General features: G+C 40.9%; 1 protein-coding gene and 1 non-coding gene across 3 annotated transcripts in view; one reads left to right on the top strand and one right to left on the bottom strand.

Annotated features, from left to right (window-relative positions):
* LOC140467393 (G1/S-specific cyclin-D2-like) overlaps positions 1–11,394 on the bottom strand; it is a 310,626-nt gene that overhangs the window by 12,061 nt on the left and 287,171 nt on the right. For both annotated transcript variants that reach the window (XM_072563719.1, XM_072563720.1), the window contains 2 exons: positions 9,586–9,745; positions 7,978–8,120 (listed from right to left, as the gene is read on the bottom strand). In XM_072563719.1, the coding sequence (XP_072419820.1) occupies positions 7,978–8,120; positions 9,586–9,745 (303 nt within the window). The remainder of the gene's footprint in view (positions 1–7,977; positions 8,121–9,585; positions 9,746–11,394) is intronic.
* Positions 6,023–6,100, top strand: trnae-uuc (transfer RNA glutamic acid (anticodon UUC)). The gene has a single exon. It is a non-coding gene; the product is annotated as a tRNA-Glu (tRNA).

Raw genomic sequence — 11,394 nt, 5'->3', positions numbered from 1 at the left:
TTAGGCTTAGCTGCAATGTTAGTGTTTAAAATTAGACAATTGAGAATACTTAAAGTGCAATGAAACTATTTCTAATATACACATTTAAAGCAGGTAATTCACGTGATCCTAATAATGATGTGTTCTTCACTAGAAGCTGAGATGGAGGAATACAGGGCAGGCACTTTCATGATACAACACAAGTTGAGATCGCAACAGAATAATACCTTAGTTAAGTTTAACTTACACTACCCCTTGTCCTCCAGTCAAGAGTGCTTTTTTCTTCAAACACTACATTTGACAAACAGGCAGAAAAACTAGCCACCAGGATACATGAACATCAACTAGCCACAAAAACACATGACCCACTCTCACTAGTGTCTTTACATACAGATGAGGAAGGACACTTCACCCGAGTCAATACATCAATCCTAGGACAAGTCAGAGACACGCATGGGAATTTCTGAAAGCATGCCATTCCAACTGGAACTCTTTCCACAAACACTAACTTGAATCCAATTTACCACCCCTTGAGGAAAAGTACAGGAAATGACATCCATAATCCAAGGAAACCTAAACATAAATAAAAAGCAATCCATACCACCAGCACTTCACCGGAGGCTCACTGATGATGTTACCGCATATGGTGACGAAATATCTGAAAACAAACCTTGCATACATCCAGCAAAACATGATGTCTCAACCCTGTAGTGGCACTGAAGCCTTTATTATGTTATCCTTGATTTCTTGATCCCATTTCTTCATTATCCATTCTTTCTGACCTGGACCATACAATGAAGCATCCACCTTTGACAGGTCAGCTGGCACTGTAAGAGGCTTTTCTCTTTCTTCTCAGATCAGACACCTTCATCTCACAAAAGACCCTTCTGTCCTGGTAAACCTTGTTTTCCAATCTTCCATGGCCTCACCTGTCTAACCAGTGAGCTCAATAGACTTCCAAGAATTTAAGAGTTCCTCCAAATCTTATCTTTTGAGTGTACATCCATCCCTTTTCTCCACTATTATTGGTCTCATCTTCAGCACCTTCTGAGCCTCTGCTCAGGAATGTCTTTCTTTAATATCTCTAAGGAGGCATGAGAGAAATTTTAAAAAACTGCTCTTTTCAATCAAGCTTTTCATTACCCATACTGATCTCTCCTCCTCTCCAATAAGATTTATTCAACATGTTCCTGTGAAGTTCCCTGGGACAATTTTCTACGATAAATTTACACTTAAAATTAGTTATTGGTGTATCCCCCCTCCCTGTCACACGTTCACCTACATAGATATGAATAGTATTCAACTAAGAGTTAAACAGAACAATCTAAAACCATACCACAGAGTATCAGCTTTTGCTGATTCTACAGTGAGGTGCCCAACCACGAATTTCCCTATTTGGTTCCCACACAAGCTGAACAGCAGCTTGCAAGAAAGTCACTCAATAATTTGGGGAGTGTTTTGATTTCTCAAAGGCAGTGCATTTACCAACTACAGAAACATATTCCCAGCAAAGGTTACTGAATTAGTCTGTGAGAACCACCAAATTTCCCCAGTTTCAGTACCCTACACAGTGTCATGAACCATATCATTTTGCAGGAACATGCATAACAAAAGTAGGTGACCTTTTAAGCTAGGAGTAGGTGGCTGCAGTGGTCACCGAACAAATTTAAACTCTAGTTAACTCAGCTAACACAAACTCGGTGAAAAATTTGTACATATAAATTCCGTCACAACCGTAGAGTTTTTGCACATTCCGCGTGTCAAAGTTTACACAGCAACTAAATTGCATAATCACAAGAGGAAATCTACAGAGTGGATTTGTTGTATAGATTCTGCTCATATGCTTTAACAATGTATGATTTTATTCTTGGATATTTGTGTTTATTAAGGCGAGGTGGAACCCAAGGGATAATATTCAAACCTTGCACTCCTCTTTATGGGAAGTTTATATCGGAAATTTAGATACACAATTTTACCCAAGACAAGCGGAACAGGAATGGAACAGCACAATCCCAACCTCTGCTCTGAGCTTCGAAAGGTGAGCAAAGTCTATGTGAGGGCCAGCTTCAGTTAATGTGCCAAATTCATTAAGTGCAGAGGTCTAAGCTGGGGTCTGTCTTAATGCAAGGGAATACTTTACTTCCAATCACATGAAAATTCCCTTCCCTAGTTGAAGGTCAAGGAGTGAACAACGGAATACTTAAGAGAAAGTGTAAAGGGAAGTCTTTTATTAATAGCAGCAGCTGACATACTGCGTCACAAAGCTCATCTCTGTGAAAGATTGCCAAATTAAGTTTGTGGAAGGGACTCTTACGCCTCACTGCACTAAACAGTCTAGGTCCTCTTCTGACAATGAACATTCCCCTCTACCGGAGGAGCGACTCCTTTATCCAAACACAGTTGACCCAAGGGAGGAGTAATACTTACTTTACAATGCAGCAGGTAACATTCTTGCCAACAAGGGAACATTGTGTTCCAACCCTAACAGTGCTCTATACTTCATTATTGGTACAATGTACTGAATTGCAAACAGATCATTATTAAAAGCTCAAAATAAACTGAATACACCTTAATAAAACAAAGGACATTAACTGGGGCTTTAGTTCCACAAGAAATGATTGTCAAATCAGGAGTGCAGAGTTTCAAAAACATGAGTGGTCTGGACAGAGCAATCAGGAAAAAACGTGGAAGGATCAAGATCCAGAAGATGCCAATTGAAGTAGATTGTCAAATAAAACAATATTGACATGACATAATTGGCTCACACAGAGTGGTATGGATCTGGAATGCACTGTCAGTGCACAATGGACGCAGATTCAAACATGGCTTTCAAAAATAAATTGCCAAATTACCTTGAGAGGAAAAATTTGCAAGACAACAGAGAAAAGGCAGGCAAATGGGATTAGGTGGGTTGCTCATGCAGAGTCAAACAATGCACTAAATGATCTCTCCTCCTGTGCTGTGGTCATTCTAAGGTTTTAGAATGAAGCACTTCCATTTCATCCAAAGCTCATTCACTTGACCCTTTGATGCTCTGCTCTATTGCCAGCTTCAGGTCATGCCAGAACTGCAGTTCCTTTTGAATTTTAACCATTTGTGTGGTCTTCATTATTGGGATAACCAACACGGTGTTAATTTGTGGAACTGCACTTAAGGATCTGCCCTATCGGTCAGGCACTGGATGGCGACTGGTGAAGCTAATTTTCACACTAGACCCGAACAGGCAATAGCAGTAATGAGATCTTCCTCAAAACAAAAGATTGAATCGAAGCTCAGCTGCCCCTAGAGCAGTGAGCTAAACCGGAAAGGGTGGCACCTCTGGTAAGTGGATGCAGAAGTGTTAATGTGGAATATATAATCTTTGGCACAGCACTGCTTTTATGCCACACAGACTAGCCATACACTACGTTCATTTACTATCAAGGGACTTTTAACTTTCAGCTATTCCATTAAGCGTCAAACAGTGAAAATGGGGCATTCCAGAGTCGAGAATGAAATTTTTCCACTTTGTATAAACTAGGAGAAACTGGTGTATAAATAAAACATTCATTTGCAACTTAAATTATCCAGAGTGATTTACGAAAAGTAAAAATATAATCAGTTTTTCTTTAAAGCCAAGAAAACTTCTTAACGTCCACAAAAACATCAAATCCAGGGCTGCCCATTTTCCCGTCTTTGAGCTGCTATCGCCCTTTGTTGAGTTCTCAGTTTAGCCTTTAAAGGCAGCTTTAAATATAGTTAACATATATACGTGGGTAAAGGAATGGTAAGGTGCTGTTTCATCACCAACACAATTTTCCACAGTGTGATATCTTCACATGGTGACTGCCAAGAGCTCACTGGAGCCCAAGAACGGTCCCTCCTCCTGCCCTCCCCCAGGAAAGCAAGGGCATGGAAAGGTGAATCGTTCCAGAAGAAACATTCCAAGCCCAATCACCTGGCTGTTGTTCTACGAAGGCAAAGGGAACAATGTGACAATACTATGGCTTTAAAGAACTGCGTTTGCTCGAGGGGGGTTTGACCTGGTCCACAACAATGCAGAAACTTGCACGGTCAGTTTTGGGGCTGTAGTTGAGCACTGTGTTGCTGTAGCAACAGTTTAGAATGATAAAGTGGACTACACTTTTGTCTCACTGGTGCCACAGTTTTGAAAAAAAAAATTGAGGGCAGTCTATTCTCACTAGGAATTTAAAAGAACTGCTTCAAGGTTCAAATTGCAGAGGAAGTGGTGAACTAAAATAGTACCTCCACTACGTCATTACTAAGAATTCTCACCTTCTGCACCAATGGAAACATTGGTGATTGTTGTATAACATTTAGGATTGACAAATACAAAGTCAAGTATTAAAAAGAGTTCACATCCTCACCGATTATATCCATAGAATCAAAAAACTCAGTTTTTGTTTTGAAGGAAAGCACCCACAATAACTAAAACAGCTTATTTCTAAAAATGCATAGCAAGTATTCAAGACAGAACTAATTCATATCCACCAGGTCTTTATTACTAGAGATTCAGGGATTGCACAACTGCATACATAGAATTCTTATTACAGTAATATGTTTTAGTTTTCATAAGTCTTTTGTATTTGAAGGAAAGAAGAGCCACACTAGTTAATCGTCTTGATATTTTGTCAGATACTACACTCCACTAAAGAGATGAATGCAGCCTCCCATCTGTTCTCTTTCAACCAGAATGCCCCACAAGGCAGTGTACAAATACCTAAGCTATTGGTTTTGTCTGCATCTATGCGGTTGTCGTAACTTTAGAAGTAGCCAGATTCCTTTCACCTATTGCCATCTATTATGCACCACTCGCTCCAGCATTTCCAATCCACAATGCTGAGGCACATCCCTCAAAGAGCAGCTTTTTTTTTATCTTCAACAGCTGTCAAGGAGGAAAGCAGTTGAAAACCGAAGGGAACAACAACTCTTGGAAAAAAAATAAAGCCAGCTGGAGTGCAGGTAACACTGCTGCGGAGCAGTGGTATTGAGTGCTTGACAGAAAGCAAGATCAAAGAGCAAGAATAATACACTGTAGTAAACTCATCCCAGTCTTTCTGCTGCAGAATGAATAGCAGAACAAGGGCCTTTGGGGCCAGTCACACCATAATTGGTTCCAATTACCAGGATCAAAGGCAAGGCAGGAAACTAGACTCTGAACAGCCTATCCAGCTAACAGCTTGGCTATTTCTTATTCCTTCCCAATCGACACCCGCATTCACCCCCCCACCCCCCCACCTCCCTGCCCCTTAGCTCACTTCTGTTATAAAAAAAATCACAAAGGGAGATGCAATAAAAGCAACCAGTTTAAAGGACATGGAAAAAAAACAGCATCGGTACACTTCTGTGCAAAATATACTTATCCAGGATAGTGCAGCGAACATATCTTCGCTGCTTCCTATACTGAAGGGAGTTACTTACTTGCACGTAAACAACCCCCAACCACGGAATTCGAGGACTGATGCTCTTTATGCAACAAAGCAACGCATCATTCTTGACAGCGCAACAGTGACCTCTTCTTTATCCTAATTTGCATGAGGCATCACCCAGATTCTGCACTAAATAGGCAATTGTTGCTCAGGCAATCTGATTTCCAAAGCATGTCACAGAAGAGGGCACTGAATAGCTGGATATATCCGGTACATGCCTCCCCCAATGGCTTAGTGGGTAAATGCACCACTTGAGAGTGATGCTGAGACACTGAGTTTAATGCAGACCAGGCAGCTTCCCAGATCAATCTGCAGCTCGCTGGGCTCTAGGAACAGGTCTCAAAGCCTCTGGATTTCCGCAGAATGAAGGCGAGGGGGCGGTTTACGGAGAAGAATGGCTCGGAATCCAAAGGTCAGGATTGTTACCCAATGTCTAGTATTGAGAACATGCGTCAGGTAAGCATATTTATCAGTGACGACACCCTCTAATGTTAAATAAACAGTCTACAAGGATTCTGGGAACACCTGTAACAATGGACTGGCAACACTGATGGAATAGAGCCCAATGAAGACCAGCCAGCCCAGCCGAACAAAGAATAAAACACATCCGTTGATCCCATATGGTCTAGCGGTTAGATTAGGATTCCTGGGTTTTCACCCAGGTGGCCTGGGTTCGATCCCCGGTATGGGAATTACACTTTTATGGCGGCACGCTGACACAGTGGTTAGCACTGCGGCCTCTCAGCACCAGGGACTCAGGTTCAGCTCCAGCCCTGGGCAACTGTCTGTGTGGAGTTTGCACTTTCTTCCTGTGCTCGTGTGGGTTTCCTCTGGGTGCTCTGGTTTCCTCCCACAATCAAAAGCCGTGCAGGTCAAGTGAATTGGCCATGCTAAATTGCCCAAAGTGTGCACAGATGTGTAGGTTAGGGGTAAATGTAGAATGGGCTTAGGTAGGATACTCTTCAGAGGGTCAGTGTGGACTTGAAGGGCTGAAGGGACTGGTTCCGTGCTGTAGGCATTCTGTGAAACTTAGACTGCCAAAACTGATGTTCCAATGGAACTTTTGCCTCAATAACCTGTAATGCTGACCAGTTGCAATGCCCCAACATCATGGAATACATGAGGACTTACAGTATAAATTGCTCTGACACAGAACTGGCAGGCATTTTAGGAAGAGAGACCTTGTGAACTGAATCATGATTCAAATCGGGTAATACCAAACCTTTTACCAGTACTTCAGTTGTCAAAGGGCTCTCCCTGTCAGAGGTATGGTTGAACTGTCTGCAACATATATCAGTGCAACATTCCAAGTCATGTCAGAGTATTCTCAGAGACTGACCTGTATAAACTTTAAAAGGCACTGGTCATAAAACAGAAGGACGCTGCAGTGCTAGTCAACTATTCTAACTGGCCAACTCAAACTAAGTGTCAGCACAAAGCCTTGAGCACAATACAAATGTTCCAGTGCAATACTGAGGGAGTGCTGTCTTCTGGATGAGATGACAAACTAAAGCTACCATTTGGACATAAAAGGGTCCCATGAGATTATTCAAGCAGCAGTGACAAACATTATCCCTCAACTCATATCGTCAATTATTTGGTCAGCAACACTACGCTGTTTGTGTTACTTTGCTGATGAGAGGATTGCTACTGTGACGGAATTCCAGGATCAGCAGTCACTGAGTTTACTCTCAACAGGGGAAGTTGAGCACAAACTAACTTCAGAACTGACCCCACTGATATAAAAAATTGAAATCCAACTGACAAGTGAAGTGCTTAAGTGGTGAGCTTCAACATAAAATATTCTCAAAGTGGCTCAGCCAGTTTTCCAGAAGCAAATCAAAACATCTACGTATAGTGATTCAAAAAGTACCACCTGCAAGTGACTGCTCCAAAACAAAGACTTCCAAACACATCTCAGGTACAGTCACAACTGGAAAACTATGTTCAATGTGGATTATGGAGGAATTTAACAAATTGACAAATAAAGTTTTTACTTAACAGGAAAGGGAAATTACAAAGTATGATTAACTTAAGCATGGATATTAAATGACCATTATTACTCTCCTTAGATCATACCTCTTCAACCAAGTTATTAGTCACCTGTCCTAGTATCTTCATGTGGCTCAGGTCCAAATGTATTTCAAAATGTGGATGGACCTGACCATGAGATGTTTTAATATATTAAGAAGATACTATATAAATGCAAGTTATTTTGAAAAGGCAATATTTTGACATCTGTTCTGCAACAGTTTATTTCCGGGAGCTGGGACTGGGGAAAAAGAACCTTGATTTGTCATCCTCAATACTTTAAATAAAGGCATATTTGGAGCAGGTTTGGAATTTCACCTATAACTTCCTTCACGTAATTGTAACAGAGTTTGATAAACTATTACCTGGATTATAGTTGAACGTGAAGGCAGAAACCTTTCTATTTAAAATAAAATTTCACATTTTGGAGACAAGTCACTCCTACTTTCTTCATTCAGATCATGGGTCTCTGCAAAACTAGATGGGTCTACCAATTCATTAGTTCTGCATCTGTTACAATATTCTGCTGCAAACTCACCAGTTCTGTGCAGGTGACCTTGGCCAGCAGTTCTGTCAAAGACTCATCTGAAAGAGTACGGGATGGGATGCCAAGCCCACGGATTGCTGCTGAAATGCTTCCTGTTGCTATCATTGAAGGTGGATACATGGCAAAATTAAAATCTGAAATGGATACACAAAAGAATTAATTGCAGGACTTTCAAAAATCTGACTTGCCTGATTAAAATAACTGAGTGACAAGCCGCTACCAATAATTATTCAATTTATCTATATTCAAATTACATTACACAGATAGCAAACCTCCAGAGACAAAAATGGCAGCAGTGCCCAGAACACGTTCAAACAGTGTCATAGGATCTAAGATCCACTGGAACTGGAAGACAAGCCCTGAGCTCAATACTTGTATGTCTTCATCTTTCACAGTGACACAACCACGTCAGTCAAGACTGTGTTGAACTCTGACATAAGGGCTTAAAGTCAACCACCTGAGCTTAAAGTGAATTAAGTTGCAAAAACCCCCATTTCAGGGATTTAATACTGCTCAAGCAACTTCCTGAAACAAGTATTGCCATCATCCAAATGCAGGATTTGCGTTCCTCAGTCTGGTGTGTGTGGGACCCGCCACATCCCTATATTGCTTGGGCTTCACTCTCAAAAAAGTAATTCAGTCTGTCCCTTTCCCTTTACTGAAGGGGGACAAAGTCAAAATTGCAGGGGCAGGGTTGGGCAGACATTGAGTTTGTGTCTGTATTTGGAATGTGCTAAATTATGTGTTGTACAGTCCACACTAGTAACAAAAGAGGTTAAATTGCACTTCCTGTAAAATTAAGTTTGTAGTCAATGGCCTTTGATTGTTCCAACAAGCTTTGACTGGCTGAATCTCCATGTAGGTATGGTAGAGCATAGTGACTAGCCCCATCTGGTAAAATGTAGTTTCACTATGGAGGAGAACGAAACCAGGTTATTTACAGAGGACACGCCTTTGTTGCATGGAAGGGAAAGCAGAGCAAGTTACTCCAAGCCATTTTTACACATGGCCTTTGGTGAAACTCACCACGGGCTGACTGTCAACTGTGAGTGATCTTCAAGAAGTTATAGAGTCATAGAGATGTACAGCACAGAAACAGACCCTTCGGTCCAACTCATCCATGCTGACCAGGTATCCCAAACTAATCTAGGCCCACTAGTCAGCAGCCGGCCAGTCTGGTGTCTATCTGCTTTCTCATCCACTATACACTAAACCCAATATCAACTTACGGAAAGTCTGGCGAGCATCTTTGTATTAAGCACTAATAAAGACTGGGAAGAGAATGGGAACAAAAGATATCATTGCCACAAATGGTATGGTTACCACTATGGTGGATATCCTCCCAGGTTAGTAATGCAGCTAAAGGACAATAGAGAATTAGCGCTTGATCTCCTGCTGGTAATACCATTAATTATTACACATTCTAAGACAGAACAAAATAACTTGCAACTTTATTCTACAATGCCAACATAGAAATAACTCCTCCCAACCCCAAACAATTAATTGCTTCTGCTCTTTAATCTCAAGCTTCTCAATCTCTGTATTTATAAAGTAAATTTCCTTTATTTTTGTTTTAAAAATAAGTGAAACAGCAAATACCTGTTGCACACATGGCAATGAATGTTTGAGTGTGTTTCTTAACAAGCTCCAACTTGTCCACTGGAAAAGCCAGCTTCCCCAGGATATGTTCAATAAAATCGTTTGGAGTAATGGCTGAGAGATCCCACTTCAGTTTCCCAAGGACAATTATCTCCCAATTCTGAGGAAGAGAAAAGATAATCAAAAATCTTAGACAATTGCTGCATGTTCCGGACAGATTTTTATAAAGAAAAGTCTTGTAAATGCACTGATTTCATGCCAGAACATTTAATTATTTCCTGCTCCAGGATTTAGCCATGCCTCATATGACATCTTACATCCTCGATAATTACCTCTCCCAGAGGGAATGCTTGAAAGACTATTGCTATAAGCAAGCTAAGCTATCTGTAGTTACTATGCATATAATGCATAGTCCCACAATATAAAAGTGAGGCATGTGAACTTGTTAATTTCTCAAAACGTCTTCACTATTAGCCTGTTTATTCCTTTCTGACAACTTTAGGGAGTTTTCTATGTAATGATGTGACTTGCTACATTTTCCCCTGCCTCAAAAATAGGAATGAGATTCCACTTCATTAGCCATGCTATTTTAAATTTTGTTTTACTGAAAGCCTTCCCAAACTTCTGGCCCAATTTGACCATGCAAAATATCTCAATCTGATATTGCCCTGCAATATAACCACTCAACAGGCACTCTTCTACCTACTCTAACTCTCAGGCTGCTATCAGGTCATTCCCTGATCTGCTAACTTTCCATTCAAAGACCAATGTGTTTTGAAGAAGAAACAGCCATCGCATCTCCCATTGCCATCTTCTCCCATTGCAGTCCAATTAAAATACTTAAAAAATAAACCCAGCTCTCCTACTATGTGTGGCCAATATGATCCATTTGTACATGCTCTGAATTGCTATATACACTAACTTCAAACTCACTGCTACAATGTGCACTGATTTCAGCCATCATCAAAGAGAGAGATCTGTTTGAGTGATATAGAGACATTAACATCATTGGAAGCCAAAGGAGGGAAAGAGACAGTGATGCAATGAAGTTGAGAGGGGGTTAGATGTCTAACAGAAGTTCAATAGCTGCATGAAAGTGTAAGACATCAGTAAGGTATGTAGATCAGTTAGCTGGATGACTGGCGTGGAATCAAGAATGATATGAACAGCAGGTGAGGTCAAGATGCATGTCTTGCCTTCCCAACTTTTGCCCCTTGCCCGAGATGGGGTCACCCTCAGGCTAAGCCACAACAAACAGCCTCACGGAGGGAGAAGCCCTATGATTCTTTGGGGCTATGGTTACTTCACTTATTTTACATAGATCAATAATGTCAAAAATCAGAAGCCTACAAGGGAAAGAGAGGAGGTACTGCAAGATAGGGATGGGGATAAACATAGGATACCAGATTCAGATCCAGAAGGTAAAAAATTGAAGGGACAGAAGATCATGGAAACTGACAAGAGATGAAGAGAGACCTCAAAGAGCAGCTTTTTCAGAAAGATATTGTGGAAAACAACTGTATAATGGATCAAAGACAAACAAGTAGAGTAAGTGAGGTCAGACAATGTCTTAAGATACACAAAGATCAGGGAGTGGCAGCAATAACTGCAAGTAGATCCACATTATTTATAAGCAAATTAGTTCCTTGTTAAGGCAAAACATTGGCAGCTCACTCAATGGAACTGGGTGTGGTTTCCACATCGGTACTCCTTCCAAAAGCTAAGATAGCACAGAAGAGACAGAAGTCTACATTGACTCCAGTTGACAAAGACTTGGGCATAAACTCTGGAGGTGGAATCAGTTGTGAA

The sequence above is a fragment of the Chiloscyllium punctatum genome, chromosome 45, assembly GCF_047496795.1.
Source record: "Chiloscyllium punctatum isolate Juve2018m chromosome 45, sChiPun1.3, whole genome shotgun sequence".
In the NCBI taxonomy this organism is placed as follows: Eukaryota; Metazoa; Chordata; class Chondrichthyes; order Orectolobiformes; family Hemiscylliidae; genus Chiloscyllium; species Chiloscyllium punctatum.
The sequence above is the reverse complement of the archived record's forward strand: the minus strand, read 5'-3'. Positions and strand labels throughout refer to the sequence as shown.